Here is a 19,681-nt window from a genome sequence, read left to right as displayed (position 1 = left end):
AACATAAGTAAGTGTAATTGGGCTACGAAAAACTTTGTTTGTGGCGGCTCAGTGAATCAATAAACGAACGAATCGGCGCCCTTCGGACGAACCTAACTTGCCTATTCATTTGTCTCCAATACGACTTGGGTTCCATTCTAGACCAACGAAGTGGCAAGCCGACAAATAAAGACGGCAGCTCTTCGCTGTGGTCGCTTGTCTTGTCGGTGACAGCAGGGAGGTCGTAAATACGCCAAGCGGGGAAGAAAAATACCGTAAACCCAGGTGTCGATTGGAGCTAATAACCCAACTCCGACGATTTGGAGAATACAATATTAATTACTCTTAGGACCTCCCGGACAAAGGTCGTTTTAATTTTGGCCATGCAGGGGAGCGCTATTAGGCATGGCTTTTGTACACGACCCAATAATGACCAACGATAATACTTCATAACGTCAAATTTTGACGGTGATAAAACGTTAAGTAAGCCTGAGTGTAATAAACGTGTCGAAAAGCGCTGACAGGGCATTTCCGAGAACAGGCTGCCGGTAAAGAACGAAGCAGAGGTAATCGCAAAGTCAACATCTCGCATACAAGTTAGGACAATTTCGGCAGGTAACTTCGCAATTTTATCATGTCAATTCTCGGCAGGGGTGTCGTCGGAATGTGTACAATGCTTCAAGGTTGTCAGAATGTCAAACTTATCTCTGAATATTAGCAATCGCGTATGATAAATTTGTTAGTGAAAATAAGCTGTCTTAATAAATTTCGCGTTATAAAGTGGTTACCAGTATTACCCACTTCACGATTGTTCGACTAAGGCCCATTCACGTACAAACCAGAAAAACTCGAACTTTTCAGACTGGGTACTTATGGATATCCTTACCAGCGACGCCAATTGACTTGTCTCATTATGACAAATGCTCCCCTGCTTCCCCTAGTATCTTATCTAGTTCCAATTTCAAATTAAAAAGTTCCAATTTTTCGAGTTGAACTGTATAATGTTCGATGGGGATACGGTAAAGTAAATAACCCACAGAGTGATGTGCTATCATTAAGTTAGCGGTATAAGTGGTTTTTCAACAAGGCCGACTGAATTTTAAGAAGTCATACAAATGAACCCCGTGGATGTTTCGGAAACAGGTACTTTTCCGCATTAAAAATACAACAGCCGAAAACAATAAAATCATCAACACAATGAATGTTGATATGAAGTAATATTGCAAACTGTAATATTGGAAAGTCCTCAAAACTCCAATACAGCCGTTAAGAAATTGTTTTTCTTTCAAGTATACCATAACAAAGTCGCTGGTAATCTTTTTATTGGCTGTATAATTGGAAAAGCTCATGCTTTTTGATGGGTTTAAATTTGAGCCGCGCAGAAGTGTCGTAAAGCGGCTTTTTGTTGTGGAATAGACCGACAGTAAATCGCTTCCCGGTGGTTTTCTGTCGTCGTAAAAATCTACGAGTGACAAAAACGATCTTGCACTAGACAAATTGCCAATTTCGACGAAAACTGGGACGGAAATTTACTGCGGTTTACGCGAAATAGAAACTTTGCCGCCTGTTCCTGTCTACCCATAGGTTAGTTTGCAAAGTTGAATTAAAGTTCAAAAGTTCGGCTAGCTTGAAACAAATATACAGTGTTTGGATGCGGCCAAACATATATACCATGAATCACTTTTTGCACGCGCATCATGTATGATCAAATAGGTTCCAAGGGATATCTATTTACCTGGGAATCCGATTCCGAATGGGCGGGGTCATCGCCGTTGCTGCAAGCCTTGGAGCAAAAAATCTGACCGTGTTTTGGTAAAAACGGTCTACCGAGAAGCGATTTTTGGCACCGTACACAAGAAAAGCATTCTTCGGTGGCGTGCCAATGCTGTCCTTCATATTGCATTTGTCCCGCGTCGAGTCCTACAAATAAACAATAAAATGATACCGTAATATTACGAAAGATTGTGCAAGATAGAGAGCATTTTAATTACATCATGTGGCATCTACTAAAAAATACATTAAATGTGCAGAAGAGCAGACGATTACAATGGTCGATGAAGGCAATACAAATAAAATATACTTTTATCTGTCTGGAAACTGATTGTAAATCTTGTCGTGACAGGTATTCTGACTGTGCAATACAACCGCGACTGACTGCTACAACGAAAGATAGTAAATACTGTCATTGTGATTTTCATTGCCTAGCGAAAACGGCCCATGACGTAAGTCCCAAAGTCCCGTAAATCTTGAGGTTTAAGAAAATCCCATCGGTTTACTTTACATGAAAACTTTATTACGGGTTATGAGGTAAAGAGGTATACCGTATAACTAGATACACGCAAAGTACCTTTGCGTTTCAAACAATTTTTTACCTATTAGGTCTCCGCAGGTGTCGCAGTATTCGGCGTAACGGGTCTCGAAACACCCAGTACAATATGGTTTCCCGTCTCTCATAATGTAACGTTGTCCTCCTAACACAATTTCACAGTCGTAACAACAAAAATGGTTCATGTGCCAGTGCCTGCCCTCAGCTTCGGTACATTCGTCGGAGAAAATGATCTGAAAAGGATTATTTCATAAATAAATTAGTTATAGTATAGTAATAATAATCGTTATCAATCACAATTTCCAGAAGCAGGAAACGAGAGAAGCTATCAGTTATCGACTATAGTGACGTCATAGTACTCAATTGCACATTGTCGAACTAATATGATATCACAATTGAATAAGAGCGTACATCGACCTAGAGTTGTTCGGCACTTTCCTCTTGCCAACAAAAGACTTCCCTTTTCTCTCAAATATGACAAGGGGCATTTTTGGAGTCATATAAATTATCACCGGATAATGGTTAAATTATGTGGCGACTGTGATGGATCTTCCAATCTCGAGACCGTAAGGAGTGGTCTACAGACAATAGACGGTGGGTCCGATCATCCAAAATTATATTTGTTTTTCTGGCAAGTAAACGAAAACCGGGTCAACATTTCAACAGAGGTAGACAATGCGAAATGTACTTTACAGGTAATTTCATTATGCGCTTTCAATGCGTGTAAATCGAAGTTGGCCCATGCTTTTATAACTAGTTTCAGCTATGTTCCATGCTTAATAAATTGTGAAATTAATCCTATACCTCGTCACAAGCAGAGCATCTGGGCTTTAGGGTTTCAGCGTGATGTCTTCCGCAATAAAGTTGTCCATCCTGTTTAAAATGAAAATGGAACGTTTGGTAAATTATTATTAAAAATTAAAACCATATCCCGCAGTGATAAATCAAATTTTGACAAGTTTGAGTTTGAGAATGCCTACCTGGTAGAAATAAATCAAGTCAACCAACAATTCTTGACACACAGAACAAACGAAGCAATTTGGATGCCAACAGACGCCGTGACCAGCTCGACTAGCAAAAACCGCAATGTCGCCACCGTTGTTCCTCTTTCCGCACTAAAAAGTAGAGAATGATTTAATTGGAGGAAAAAAAATCGATTTACATTAAAATATAAATTAATCTTACGTTTTCGCATATAGCTGGAGTGATATTATGCGGAAATGAACGAGCAGTTCCTCTTCCGAGAGCATCGTGTTTTCTCTGTTCGCTGAATAATTTTAATTCCTGTCTTTCCTCTTCGCTGAGTTCATTGCAATATCTGACCTAAATTTAAAACAAAAAAAATGAAGTTTAACCATAATTTAATTGTAAATTGTCCTCCACGAAATTTTATAATGAACGTTGGACAGAAAAAGTAAAATTTTCACCTATTGAATTGATACCAATATCTAGAAAAGTGTAATAATCATATAGATGAGCCAATTGCCAATATTGAATGATTGGTATTAACGAATCTTTATCTTATTATTAGACTATGATCCTTCTTTTAAGATAAGGAAATCGTTTTCAATAATTCCATTGATTTTGGATATCACAGTATAATGACATGCTCCAAATCGATATAAAAAAGTAAATTATATCTTTAAACGAATTCTTTAGTTTTATAGTTTCCATTATCTTACCGGCTTTTAAAATGAAAATTAGAGGATCAAATAAATATAGCGACTAAAACAATTCAAAGAAGCTATTTGAAGAGCGGAACGGTGGTCGAAATTGCGGCAATAAAAATCGAATAACGACTGTGGGAAAAGTATTTATGTGCGAAAAGAATCTAAATTGAGAGGTGAGACTCGTTAATAGAGCCGATAGGTGGCAATTACATTGAATAGAGTGTTATTTTTTGTGTAATTGTAAAATAAAGGCATATAGTTAGAAGAATGAAATGGTAGTACGCCAAGGACGGGCCATGGGTCCCTATTTGTACGTAATTTATAATTTTGACAATATAACCACCCATGGTGACTCTTATTCAGGGTTGTAATAAAACACGACAGAGCGTGAAAAGCAGCGCGAGAGGCGTAGCACGCCCTCTGTCAGAAGTGACAAGCCATCAATCAAAAAGTTGACGCGGTGTCGGGCTTTTGATTTGAAAAGAAAATCGAAACGCCTTTTAAACACTATTATTATTATAATCTTCAATTCTATGTGTAAGAATATTATTGTTTTGTTAATAATTTAATAAGACACCGGAATCACGTGCATATAAAGTTAAGCTAAATTCGATATGCCATATTAAAAATTCGTCACGAGTGCCACAAACGGGTATTAATTTGTCACAAAGTGGATTTCTGGCGAAACCGTATTCTGCTTTGGAACAAAAGTGGACCCGATTTTACAACAACGAAATTTTAATGTACTTGACAATGTCCAGATTCAGTTTTCCATCTCATGTGGTCTCACGAGATGGTGAGAATTAATCGATAGAACGAAATTTAAGCCGGTATGGTATTTGTATACCAAACTTTCGCTATAAACGTCAGGTGTTCGCAGGAGAAAATTGCGGTAAAAGTTGCAAAGTGGCGCAACAGCGTATTTTTTCAAATATTGCAAAAGTAAATTGAACTCGATCATGCATTTAACAGAAATAAACCGTGATGCTATATAAGGGCCATGTTTGGTTGAATGCATATCACGCAAAACCGGGATTACACCCGAAACACAACAAACAAAACATCTATTACCAGAATAGTACAATGACAAATATCTCGTACTAAAACTCAGTAAATACTAAACATATAAACTGACAAATCTAATCCGTTTCGAGTGGCCAATTTAATATTCATTATTACGATTAATAAACAATAATCAATGAGAAAATAACAACCCTTTATGGAGGGCTCTTAGCGAGTGAGCTTAGCTATTAATGTGCAACCTCCGAGGGCGACATGAGAAGTGTGTTCCTGTGAAAAATAAGCCAAAGGCGCAACAGGATAAAAGACATTTTGCTAATGGTGTAGTGAACACTACAAAATCAACTTTTCGGCATAGGTTTGGTTATTCAAAGTTCAGGATCAGTTAGAGCCTCAAAGGCCATTATACTTTGAAATTAGCTACAATACAAGCGCAACACAAAAGCCAAACAGGTCCTCTTTCATTGAAAAATTATATGGTCTCTTGACACACGACATAAAAGCCGCAAAATACTCTAACTTGGCTTTAGTCCTGCCATATTGATTGAGTACCCATCACAATAGCCTACGAGTGCTATTATTCCTTGGAATTAGTCAAATGGAGGATGGTGCTTATCTATTTGGATTATGCAACATGGGGAAATCATGACATAAATATGTTTTAACGCAAATAACGAATAGACGAATAAATAACTGCAATACAAAATGCGTAAACGAAGTCCATGTATGCGGCAGATAATTTCTCATTTTTGCAATTTGAAACGTGAATATAAAGTAGATGCAAAAAAACATCCTGCTGAGACAAGACATATGCAATTTCAAAATCTGTTAGCACTCCTTATACAGCGTTCTATTTTTGGATAAGTTATTATAGAGTGCGAAGAAGTTGGCTGTATCATTTGACACTCAAAAGTCCTTATTATTACAGCTATAAAGAAATATATACCTCAGCTCAGCGGGCGGCCAACCGAACATTGAGTCTGTAATAACATCATGAATTATATGTGATTTCAAAGACTTGGCTAATGCCGAAAATAACGCCCAAATTACATTGCAATATAAATCGAATAAGAGCCAGGTGCTATGTTCCAAAATAACGACAAAAAAAACCATACTAACGCCAGGGACGATTGGCAATTTGGTCTGTGGCACAGGTTTGGCGGACATTACAAAAAATACGGTCTGTGAACTTGGTGAAATTTAAGACCGATAATATACCCGAACTGCAGACGACTTGGCGGTTCAACCGGAATCAGTGAGCGTAAAATAAGAGGAAACACGATAACCCAAATCCCGTGTATTGCTCCGTCGTCAGCTACTCAACTGTCAAAAATAAGAGCTTCTATGCGGGGAAAAAACCCGCAACGGCAGCGGGGCAAGTTAGTGGTAGTTTCGTCACGGGCTTTTAAAAATGATTGTATACCGTAAAGATAAAATATATGGTTTCACTTTTAATAACGTCATGATAACTGGTGAAGCTGAAAAACCAGTTGTAAAAAAACGCAAAAAAGAAAAAAATTGAAATACCCAGAAGGCTGATGCAGACTCACTTACCGAAATTCCCACATTTCTGAATATTACAGTGTTTGTGATATTAGCTTGAGTTGCATTCCTATGGGAAAATACATGCCCGATTCGAAATCCGAAGTAATCGAATCAAATTTCGAAGAAAAGTCTTATATATTCCCTATTTACAAGCGGTTTTGACTTTATACACTGTTTTGCCTGGTTTGGTAATGTTATTAAAACTTATTATCCGCTGTAAGAGGTGCTAATACGTCCGCGGAGTATACAAATTAACCGAAGGGTAATGAGAATTTGAGCGAATGTTTATAAAAAGGATTTAGATAAATACCGGCGTGTGTACACCACTACAACTCCAAGACTCGATTCGCGGTTCTACTTTGGATGAAGTTTCGCTTTTTAGTCAGGACTAGACTAGGAATATTGCTTGGCCAGAGTTACATGTAATCTCCTAAATAGGAAATCCAATTAACGGACTTAAGAAGAAATTGTGGATAATACTTTTATATTGAGATAATTTTTTGGAGAATTTAAGCTGTATTTTCATATTTTCGTGACAGATTTGCACGTTTTGGGATAAAAATATCTTTTTGGCTACATTCAAAAACATTTTCTGTGGTCAAATCATGCAAACCAAGCTTAAAATGTGACAAACAACTTTACTAATACTGGTAACAAAATAAATATCAATAAAGGGAAAATATGATCCAATATTTTAGTCTCGTTGGACATATGAATCTGACGTCGTGTCACACTAGAGTGAGGTGTTTTTCGACTTTCTCACAAAGAACAAATTAAACTTTTTTTATTTTTGTTTCTCTTGTTTCCTGGAATGCTTACGATTTCAGCGTTCAAGTGTTCCTTTAATTTTCACTTTCATATAATACATTAAACTCATGTATGTTAATTTTCAAAATTTGGTTGGGAACATGATTTCGACTGTTATATTGTTTTGATTGCAGAGTGCCCTTTGTGATAGATTTAGTGAGATTTTGTGCTTACAAGTAACCTATGAAGCTTTTGTATTGAAAGCGATTGTAAATCGAAAATATTAGCTACTGACATTTGGATTATATCGCATGGGTCATAAACTAGGCTTTGAGCTGGGTCGCCCTATTGTTGATTTTATAGTCTATTTCAGTCTTTGCTTTATTTTGTATGCAAATACAATTTTTTGGAAATGAAAATTTTCCCAGAAATGCCCGCACTTAAAATTATAAACTAAGTATTAAATTGGCAGTGGCATTATGTACGATGGGCCATGATTAAAAAATGAATGAATGCATTATTAAAAAGTTTTTGAATGCTGATACAAGGTTGTAACTTATACATGGTATTTTTTTAAGCTGTAGTCGAATGTGTCGACCTTTTGGCACAAAAAAAAAATCGAGGTCGCGACACTTTGGAAAGTGTGTGCTCAATACGAGATGGTAAACAGCAATAATCATGTCAAATTTTTAACAACAGTCGTATAAAAAACGCTGTAAAAACTATAAAAATAAATCACTCATTTTAATATATAATCAATAAGCAGAAACGGCGATATGTGGCCGATATTCTGAATTTAGATTGACTCGCCGTCCTCGAGGTCGACCACCCGGACAAGTATTTTTAACAGTTACTCAACTAAGTGTCAAATAATTTTTTTAATAACAGGTTGTTATACAAAACGAGGCTATTTTGAGCAAGGAAAGTAACAACGCTATAAGTCATTATGTCAGCTGTGTTTGGTCCTTGTTAAAATTCCAAATTGACAGCAAACACAGGATAAGATTATAGTTTTAAGATTATAAAAGAGTTAATTGTCGCAGCCAATTTTGAACTCTTTACAGCGTGATAAATTGCCTTTGAGAGATATAGGGCGCATTCCATAGATAAGTGAAACATACAAGCCAAGATAAATTGCAGGTTTAAGATTTAAGATAATATAAAACTTAAGCTTGCATATGTCACATATTGTAATTAATCGAAATGAAACAAATTTATTCAATAAAATGGCCCCAAAAATAATCCGAGATATTTTAAACAATAATCATCTTAATTAAACTGAAGGAATATTTATAAGACTTAAAATTTAGATGAATGAAAATGGCTTAGTTTAATATGTCTGTCATTTCGTCTTTTCCAAAACGCTTAAATTTCTTGAGATAATACCCAAATAGATAGTTCTTTGTTCAAAATTCTTCAGCGTAATCATTTTGACCACAAATATTTGAAATAGGACAATTTCGAAATAAGTTTCACGATTTCGTTATCATATTGTACTGAAATCCATTCCGAAACTGAATTATATTTTTATATGAATTTAAAATACATTCGTCAAATAACTTTAGGTACAAATGCTGTTTTTATGGTTAAATTTTAGGTCGTTCACAGAAAGAATTAATAACAATGTAAGAATACTTTTCTAAAAGACAATATATGGTCACGATCGCCATTTGAATGACATCTTCCCGAATGGTCGCAATGGGCTGACATATAGACAGCGGTTTTGAATAGCCAGATGTAGGGTACACAATTTATCTTTTGACACAAACTTGTCGGGCGCTATGAGTGATGACATTCTTAGAAGAAGTTGAAGAGAAACACATAGAAAATCTTACCTCATTGTCATGGGGAGGCAGCTGTTGAAGCAATTGACGTATTCTGTATTTTTCTCCGGCGCTTTCTACATACGGCACTTGTTCATCTGGGAGACACGCAAAATACTTTTGCACCTTTGAAGAGTGAAAGCAAAAGTGAATAATTTATTAATTATTATTCCTCAAAAAGGGATTAAAACGATAGTTCATTGCTATAATACAGATAGGCAGTTGGGTATACAGTGATTATTAGCGGTAATTATCAGCGTCTGTTGTGGGCGTACTCTCGTAATGCAATCGCGCTTTAGTGTACACTGTCAATAGAAATTCAATAGTCGGAACGAAATGGCTACAATCCAACTTGCAACTTACGCGGAAAACAAGGTTACTGAGTAAGGCGGTAGTTAACGTTATATTGCAACGGTCCGACTGTTCAATCAAATACAACCAAAAGTATCGTCATTGATGCCTTTTCAAATTTGGGCGACGGATAACAATCACATTATATGGAGTGCAATCTTCATATCATGCTTGGTGGTAATTTCTATTTTTGCAAAAATAATTTCCTGAAAACAGCAACATAAAACTGCATCTCACCTGCTTAAGGGTAAGCCCTGGAGGTACCCATGCGTATTCGTCTAAAGAACACCCACTGTCATCGTCCGAAATAATAATCGCGGATGAACCGTGTTGATGGTGATTTGACTTTGGTCCTGTATTTCTACCGCAATTTAAATGTGTTGCAGTCTTACGCTCCATCTTTATTTTGATGTTGTTGACACCGCCAACGTGGTATTCCAATCTGCACTTGCAGTGTGCGCAAACTTTTCTGAATCCAAAGTTGTAAAAGATCGAAAATTTTTAAAATCAAAACGTCTCAAAAAAACGGGTAAATACTGTCCAATAACGCTCTTCTATTCGAAGTTAAAGTTATATCGTAACTGTCAGTATAAACAATAAAATATAGTTAGTAATAAAACTCAAAGATCAGCAATTAGTAAAACAAAACACAATATCTAGAGTGCCATTAAAAATAAACTAAAGTCGAGGGTCGTCTTTCTATTCACTTAATAACCTCGCGAAAAACATCAACAAAGCCCATTAGTCGACAACGTTACAAGGGTACTTCGGTCTCTTTCGGAAGAGACATAATAACACAACATTAAATAATATATTTAGATGTATACAAGTACTCGATTAGAACTCTTCAGCTTCAATTAAAAGTATTACGAGGATTACTGGAACTATATGCGGAACGATGCCTACATCCCGGAGTACCGTACTCTCCTTTGCCCTTTTTCGTAATATTCGCCGGAGGAATACTTCGGTAAATGCCACCAGTCTGTCTAAAACATGCGACTATAAACCTTCCATGATATGTGGTCGTGAACCGGCCTAGCTCAGCGTAATCACAAAGCTTACTGTTCTCGACCAACGCGGCGTAATAGCTCGAGTGGAATTTTGCTTTCTCCGTGTGAACCTAAACGTTATCCACTTCATTTTCGTTTATTGTGTATAATATTGTACACATTGGCCTTTTATTACTGTTCAAGCGTTATTTAAAACCAAGTCAAATACACTTTAACATATCTAAATCTACAAAAACTACCTTGTTTATGAAAACCTCAAAAATTTCACGTCTGAAAATTAACTTACTTTAATTATGTCAACTGGTGCTGAATGCAAAATATATATATCGGTACTATAACAAATTCCTGCATCTAAGCGCGCTTACAGCGAGCGAGTCGTCGCAACGATTGTCAATCACATAATCCCGATCGCGGTAAAACAGCGCGACTCTTACGGGACAACTTTCCTTTTTTCTCGTCTAGTTTTGATATAATTATTAGTAATACTATATGATAATTGGACGTCGCGTATCTAATATCCAGCGGTGAGAGAGAAAAAGATATTGAGATCTATGCGACAATCTTGTCAGAATGTACCCCTACAATTCAATATCGATTTAAAGATTAAGGGTACATTTAAATAAATGATATATTTTGCATATCACTTAATATTGGGAAATGCAATACGGCCGTTAATCCGAGCAATTTGTACGGCTTGTTATATAAGATATTTGATATGTAAAGTTTTGTGAGAATTATTCATATCTGCTATTTAGATGGACGATGGCTCCAAAGTAATAATTTGTTATATTGAACCCACGTTATATTTCGATCAAATTTCTTTATTTACACAGTTTTCTTGCTATATCACCCGTATAATGAAAATAATCTCTAAATCGAAATAGTTAAAGTGCTGTTCACTCTGGAGTATTTGAGTAGAAAGCACAATGCACTGAAAACTATCTCTCGAAGAATATTTGCGAGTGCAATAAAATCTCCTATCTATTCCGTTTTGTGAGACATTAAATCGCCAATAGGAAATATAAAATATTCGGAATAACATTTAGCGATATCAATTTAATTATCGGTCGTACATCGACACGCCCCAAACAGATTTATCACTGCTGGAGGTTGACGTTAGTATGCCAAGAGTGGAAATGCGAGTCTATACTATGTTAATCGATCTACGATATAACGTGTGGTATAGTAATATAGAGTACTTGGTGATGAAAAATGTACGGCTACATTATACTCGTATGTTTACCGAAGATTTTTCGTTCAGATAGGCCAATCTTCGTTAAAAACACGAGAAGATAAAATGATTTTCGGAGGCCGCCAACGAAGATGTACCATCGCATTCTACGGTCGACAACGTTCATGTGTTAGCAAAAACAGCATTTTCTCACACGGCAAAGATATTTCGATATGGTATGCCGTAACATATGTAAAGTTGAATTCCTTCGAATATAGTCGTGTGTTTGTGGCGGTGAAGTCATTTTAGGTGAGGATTTAAAAATAAATGATGACCACAACTTGGTGGTGGTCATCGGTAAACGTCCAAAACCGAATGGTAGCCATAGATGGAAAAAGCAAACTTCTAAAGAGAAAACGTATTCTGACTTAGACACCACTGCGCGAATCACGATAAGGTAATGCCATACCTATTTCGTGAATTTACAATAATTCTATGATAAAATAAACCGTAACAGCATGGGGTAGAAAATATACAACCTTGAAAGGTTCAACTTATGGCTTCTACTGGCCAAAACGTAGAGTTTTATCTTTTTATTAAGATAAAATAATACCTACTTTTTTGAGAAATAAAAGCAGAATTGTAGACTACCAAAGATCTTTAGATATGACCATCTCTTCTCGCAACTAAAACATACAACGTAAACACAAGTCTTATATACCATATCTCTTTACGAGTAAAAATTACTGAAAACAAAACATCTTCAGCGTGACAAAATCGAGGAATTTGCTGCGTTCCGATCTAGCGATAATCTCAAGTTTTATTTTCTTTAACGTTGCTATGAACCAACAACAAACTTGAAAGCTTTTGTTTGTGAGTTACGCCAGCATTTCAAGCCGACTTAGTATGCGAAGAACGAGACAGCTCTAGCCAAGTACATTGTCGATAAATAAAAGCCTCGCTTTCCCAGAACTATTAGTCACGTGAGAAAGGGTATGCAAATTCGCAAAAAAACAATTACAAAGTTAATCTTCATTTGGAAAAATGCCAATTCAGACGTTTCCAATTTTAGATGGGATAAATGGTCATAAAAGTCGAGTTGCGATAAATCTGTTTTTGCAACGGCGGCTATAACAAGCTATAAAACAACATACTTTCGTATTTATTAGTGTTTGCAAACAATGAAACCTTAATAGGCTTAATTTGACTCAATCCAATGCCTGACAAAGATAACTCTAGGGAGAATGGGAAAGAAATTAGAAAAAATGAACAATTTTTGGTGTTTGCACGAAAGAATTATAATTCCTATTGGAATATGGAAATATATTATAACTACAATTACTGTATAGCTATTCTCAAGTTCTAATGGTCCCTTGACAGTAATATTTCTCACTCGCGCATAAATGTGAGCCACAGTTTGGGGATTTTTTGGAGAAATCAAATATCTTGACATGTTGTGAAATACGAATATGTTGATCGCATTTACATTGTAAATGAACAAACCAGTACCACCTAAAATGGCACGGTTGCTATCTTTGATGTTATGGGTGATTTAATAATGGATTAATTACCGCAAAGTGAGCTATATGTACGGTACAATAAAATGTTCTTTCGAATATTGACGCCGACCATTTGCATTTCATAAATCTTGCACTCTTCAAACGAGACGATGCGATAGATAGGGGCGATGTGTCACGGATCCACGACCCACTATATTTATTCGCTTTTGTGGAGCCCTGATGAACCTTTGTGGTGGATATACTTCAAAGAAGACCATAAGTCTTCTGTGAAAACGTCATAAATAACAATATCATACATCTATTTAACATCCCAAGGCGTCGAATAATATGATGCTAAGTAAATACGCTGTTTATTGTAGATTTCTATGATGTAATTGACTCGTTTAGACGTCGCACGCATTTAGCCCGCTGGGATGCTATATTTGTTATCTCGCGGGAACTTCGCGTCTACTTCACCGTAGCGAAAATAAAATGGGTCCGGCGTTCGCACACCGCGGGGTAGTGGCAGCGGTTGCAGGTAATAAACCCATATTAAAAGAGTGTCCCGCGTGTGATTGTCTCGCACTGTAGGTGGCATCACAAGTTTTATTTTCACGCTACTGATTCGATTAAGTGGGTGAGACAATAAGACGAGGTATGGCGTCGACAATGAGGCGGCGACAAGCTTTTGGACGGAGGAAACACGGTAACATCGATTAGGATTCGACGAAATTCGATTTTAGATAAATGTCGGGAGACGACCCTATATTTCTCCCGCTACTGTAGTGCCGACTTAGTCACCAACCGAGTGGTTCCTGCTGTAAAATATTATAATAGTATTTTGTAACTGTTGGAAGATCGGAGTGACAATTTGAACAATACCATATTGTGACGTAATAATAAGACGGCTCATATTTCGATATATTATTCAGCCAATCCTCGCCTAAAGCGCACGGAAATGCGCACAGAAACCACAGAACGACAGTTATAATGGCATATTCAACAAAAATTCGTCCAATTCTAGAAATAGGATTTTGAAATTAAAAACGGCTTATCATGATAATCATACTTATTCGAGCTCAAATATTCATTTATGGGCGAATTTCACAGAATCAGAAAACACATAAAATCTCACCAAAATGATGTTCGTCAAATCTAACAGAGACAAAGCGCGTTCTAATCTCAAAACTGTTCTTCACCATATTACAAGCGAAACATTGATAAATCGCGCGATCATATCAGAAGCCAATGTTATTTCACATGAACTTCAGAAAAAAATTCAAAATATTTCATCGATGTCTGAAAGATAAAAAAAAATGAGAGCAACGTGCTTCCCCGTTCATAATAACTCCAAATAAACAAACTATAATTCATTCAATTTACTGGCACCGTAATTGCACTTTTAATCCTTGTTTGCGCAATCCCATTTCGATGTTGTATTATAGTTTTTAATAGTTCCTGTCAGATTCCACACGTTTGATGTGGAGACGAATTAATGGAGCAAAGTTGTTTAGAAATGCATTAGTGTTTGTTATAATAGCGATGTGCGGAGAGAGGTTTGTTTATTTGTTTGTCTTCGTCGTGTGTTCGCTACAGTTCGCAAGTACAAGCAAAGTAAATTAACGACGATGGAATTTATATTTGAATTTTTTAATCAAAAAGAAAACTAATCACAAGGTTACACTTTTCAAAAATTCGTAAATTTTGCGGAATAATGTGGTAAAGAAATCTGCAATGGTGAATGTAATAATTTGGATTGAGCGGAATTCAAAATTTGTCATTTTCGAAATATTTTCTGCGAAATAGTCATTATTAGGAGAAAATTAGGATTTATATCACATTTTTTCGATTCAAATTCCAGAAAATCTGCCTATTTGGGAGCGGACATACAATTTTACAATTCATATCCCAACCCAATATCAAACAAAACTTATTGTATTATTTTAATATTGAAATCAAAATTGATACAGTCTAAAATTTTTAATACAACAAGAAAAGATGGTTAAGTAATTTCGCGTGACATCATTCCCTAATATGATATTATCAAGGAGGGTAGAGAAATGGATAGAAGTAAACTATCCTATTATACCACCAAAGTAAACGGGGATAGGTGACACTCGTTTCGACTCGCCCCGGGGCCATATTGATGTAAATAATAAAACGTATTAGAGTATGAAGTTTCTTGATTCCACATCAGTCAAAATCGTACTTTTACCAGGCAGTATTTAGTGATTTATGGACGACTAACTCACACGACTCCAGTAAAAACATTAAGATCTGCACCCGGGGCGAATATAAAAAAGAAATAAAACCGGTAAAAGTATTTTAAAAGACGTAAATTGGGTGGTATGAAATTGTGAATGCAGATTAGCCCCTTATACATAATAAAATCACATATATGGGCGACCTTGTTCATTGCTACACCATTCGTCGTAGCGGGGTTAGCGTTGAAAATCTTTACATCCCAATTCAAACACAACAATTCAATCGACAATTCCCCGATGAGCCCCCCATCATTTGTGTTACTCTTAGAACAACATGGTATTTTCTATTCACTTCCCGTGAACTTTCACCCAAACAAACCCATTTTATTCATTCATAAAAAATTCACGAAATCATAATAAATGATTGCGTAAAATATTACAATACGAATAGTAAACAACTTCCGCCTTATAAACACATAACAAATTTTAATTAAAATAAATAACTCTTTCTTATGGAGTTATCCCCAGATCATGTATAACTGATATAAAATCGAAAGATTTATCTGCGGCGTATCTAGTATCTCATTCTAACTTGAGTCTTAGATAAACCACGACGAAAGGCGAAAATTATTGGTGGTTCATACTTGGTGGTGGTTACTGCGTTCAAAATTTTGGCAGATTCCGTTTGATACGCTTCAAGTTCAATGTTGTCATCATATCAGTTTCAGAGGAATTTTACCGTTGCGGCCTTCTCGAGGACCCGCATCATAACATACACTAACAAAAGTTTTCTCCATAGCGGAATCGTTAAAAATATACCATCACGTGACGAAGCGCAAATATTCGAAAAAACACATAGAATAGTCTTATTTGTAATACTCAAAGAATGTATGTGTTCATACAAAGTCGAGTGCCTTACTATTTATAAATAAAATACGGTTTATGTCGAGTCTGTCCTGATGACAGACAATTCTAAAACGCCATGTAATCGCCAGTATGTTGTCACTAAAATGACTAGGTAATTCATCCGATATATGTAATAATGCTTGAAATGCTTCACAATGCAAGGGAATCGACTTGTAACAAAAAGTAACAGTATCACTAACACCTGGTCATTAGCGTAAATTACCAGTTTCGATAAAGTGTTGGCTTGATGGAGAAATTTTAAGTATTCTACTTCGTTTATATGAGCTAGGTGGGCGGTTTCACCTGATACAGTTTAGGAGAATCACTACTTGTTACTGTATCCAAATTAAACAAAATGATACCATTCGACTTGGTAGGGATCTGTCCTTTCAATAAGATTTAACTTATCTAATTTCAAATCCTACGACTAGATGGAAAAGCAGACTTCTGACTGCTATAACACAGATAATATAAGTGACATAGTTTTCTTATAAATCCCAACCTGTTATATTTTATCTACCTTCAAGACACAGTTTAAAACCTAATGATAATTTTCAATGCAGAAGTGACTTGAGGATGTTTGTAGTCTACTGTCAGTAATCTCCCTTGCAAATTAGACCATATCCTGCTATAGAGAAAAGGGTTCACAAACGACGTTGTTTCGGAGCGTTTGTATGCAAATAGATTATCAAATCGCTTGGAAGTAATATTCCCCAGATTAAAAATAATTTTCGCTCTACTATTTTTTAGCGCAATACTATAGAATTCGAGAGTGTAAAATCTGACCATCTTGGGGTGTGGGAAATGTACTAAACAGCATTTTTCATAAATTTTTGTCTGCCCACTATACGTGCTATAACAGAGCTATACATACCCTCAATCTATATTATATGCAGTATAGAACACACATATGTAGGATATTCTGACTCTTTTACTCTTAGCCAGCAGCTTGGGTTTACGCCAAAAGCTCATCTACGTGAAAATCTACAACATACATCAATTCTGTCTGATACATTATATCCATCTAATAAAACTTCACGTTTCAAATGCGCCACTTTCTCGACGACGTGAATTATCGAATGAGCCACTCTCGAGTTATCGCTCGCTGAACCAAGAAAAAAAAGCGTCGCCCGTTCGCATCGGGGAAAAAGTCAGCGAAGAAAAGCCTTCTATATAGGACAATAGGTCCAAAAAACAAATGTGTTAGAATCTTAAAGAAATGAATGGGGTATTTTTATTTCCAGCATGCAAGGTAAATAAAGTCACAATGACTTATAGCCTACAAGGAGGTCACATCGTTCCATTGTGTTATTCGCAGAAAAGAAAATCGCATATTAACTCACTTAGATCGGCGGATAAACTTTGAAAGTCATGAGAAAGCGTACTTCTCAAGACTTCCATCCCAAATTGCTACAAAGTTTTAAGCTTTCCCATTGCGTTTGATTTTCCTATATAAAAACGGAGGAACTGTAATGGATAGTTGCTACCTGTCTTATTGATAAATTGATAACTATCAACGTTACGAATGGTCTACACTTTCTAAGGCTAATTTTATACTTATATTTACATGTATATATTTCTTCACATTATTGGTGGAACTTTACATCGCTTTCCTTTGAACGGACTAGTTTACAGAAAAAAACTAAAGTTGTTTTATATGCTAACCTCAAGCAATTAGTATTGCTACTCAAAAATTCGCCAACCTCAACAAACTACTGTCATGTTGAAGATTTTAATGAGTAAACTACCGAATAACAATACAACACTATTCTGTTAGAGTTCTTTTTCCATGTTAACTATCAAGAAAGGTCATCAACGTCACAATGTATAGGCAAAAAATGTTACTAGTAACTTCGAGAACGATACTGTGGTAGATAACTTCCCAACTATGAAGAAATCGGAAGGAATGCATCCCATAGAACAAACTTGACGAATGTCGATTGCTATCTTGACGTATTATTATATACAACTCTTAGGTAAATTACCACATCATCTCAATGGTTCTTGTCTAGCAGTCCCATACGACCGATTTTACGTTCTGTAGCAAAGTCTGGAGGAGCGATAAGGCGAACAATTAAAAAACAATGTTGCAATTAGAAAACAATAGAAACGGGTGAAAGTGTCGCAGTGGTGAGTTATCAGCTGCCGATTGTCAACTGCTTATCAAACCTAACTTGACTGCATTGTCTCGCAGCAGACGACAAAACAAAACATTGAGTGTGACGAGTAACCTACCCCTTCCATTGTCAAAAAAAACAAGTCGTCGTAAACACTTTCTGGCAAACAAATTCGCGTGAAACCGAGATTACATAAATTTATGCGCAGATGTTAACACATCCAAACATAAATCACGAAAAACCCAAAAATATGAAATGCACATATTTCAAATACGAAACCGCAAAAGCCTTAAATGACGCGGGGAGGAGATACTACTATGACGGTATATGTTGCGCAGAAGGCCATCAGTATGTATATTACACACAAAACATCAAGATTTTGAATGAGATATTTTTTCGGGGACGCGATTAAGTATTTATAATGAAAATAAGATGAAAATCAAAAATTCAGTCAGAGGTGAGTCCAAGTTAACGACAACAAACATCAATTTGTTATACAGCAAATAAAAAATACTTGAACACGGTGAGGCGGAAGTTCAAGACGGACATGGAGAAAAAATATGAAAGAGATATTGGAATATTGAAGTTATACTTTTTATTGACAAAATCGTTTTAGTAATATGACAACAAACAAATTTGTTGGACACTACGAGAAAAGACTCATTATCGGTTTTTATCAAATATCTGATACTCGAAGATCGACACGATTACGAGAAAACCTGCGTCAGTGTCACTCAGCGAACCAAGATACAATATTTTGATGACAGTTATCAACGCAAACAATGTCGTCACGGTTGTGAAATGACTATTGCGTCATAAAGAGGGTAAATTTTTATACTGTTATGAACCCATACTTCCGTTACCAGGGTGGAAGTATAATTCATTCCCCCAGAAGGTAAATTCCATTTAATATCGGCACACCATAAAACATGCTTCATAGAAATATTCAAATGGCTTTAATAGCTATATGAAATATAAGAGCATAACAGGCCCTTATTTGTACAGAAAAAATCGTACAGGGACGAACATAACGGCAAACTAGAATAAGGGTTGCTCTTAAATTCACTTGTCAAGCCATGGCTACGCAATAACATATATTTGGCCATAAACACACACAAATATCGTTTTAGGATGTCAATCAGTAGTGATTTACAATTATCCGTAATACCTAGTAGAAGCGATTTTTCAATTCTATCCAGGTGGCGTATAAAACAGGAATGTTACGACGCGACAGGTGCTCGTTTCGTGAGTATAAAATCACAAGTTATATAGAATGAAACATTTTTCATAAAATTTAATAATTTTAATTAAAT

The 19,681-nt window shown here is 36.1% G+C and overlaps 1 protein-coding gene across 2 annotated transcripts in view; it reads right to left on the bottom strand.

The window, feature by feature from the left end:
* Positions 1-19,681, bottom strand: part of LOC120339971 (uncharacterized) — a 42,223-nt gene that overhangs the window by 8,966 nt on the left and 13,576 nt on the right. For both annotated transcript variants that reach the window (XM_039408215.2, XM_039408216.2), the window contains exons 3-9: positions 9,699-9,930; positions 9,123-9,236; positions 3,491-3,628; positions 3,286-3,420; positions 3,110-3,178; positions 2,352-2,538; positions 1,715-1,899 (exon numbers count right to left, since the gene is read on the bottom strand). In XM_039408215.2, coding sequence (XP_039264149.2) covers positions 1,715-1,899; positions 2,352-2,538; positions 3,110-3,178; positions 3,286-3,420; positions 3,491-3,628; positions 9,123-9,236; positions 9,699-9,930 — 1,060 coding nt within the window. The remainder of the gene's footprint in view (positions 1-1,714; positions 1,900-2,351; positions 2,539-3,109; positions 3,179-3,285; positions 3,421-3,490; positions 3,629-9,122; positions 9,237-9,698; positions 9,931-19,681) is intronic.

Source organism: Styela clava, chromosome 9 (assembly GCF_964204865.1).
Source record: "Styela clava chromosome 9, kaStyClav1.hap1.2, whole genome shotgun sequence".
NCBI lineage: Eukaryota > Metazoa > Chordata > Ascidiacea > Stolidobranchia > Styelidae > Styela > Styela clava.
This window is presented reverse-complemented; position numbering and strand designations above follow the sequence as displayed.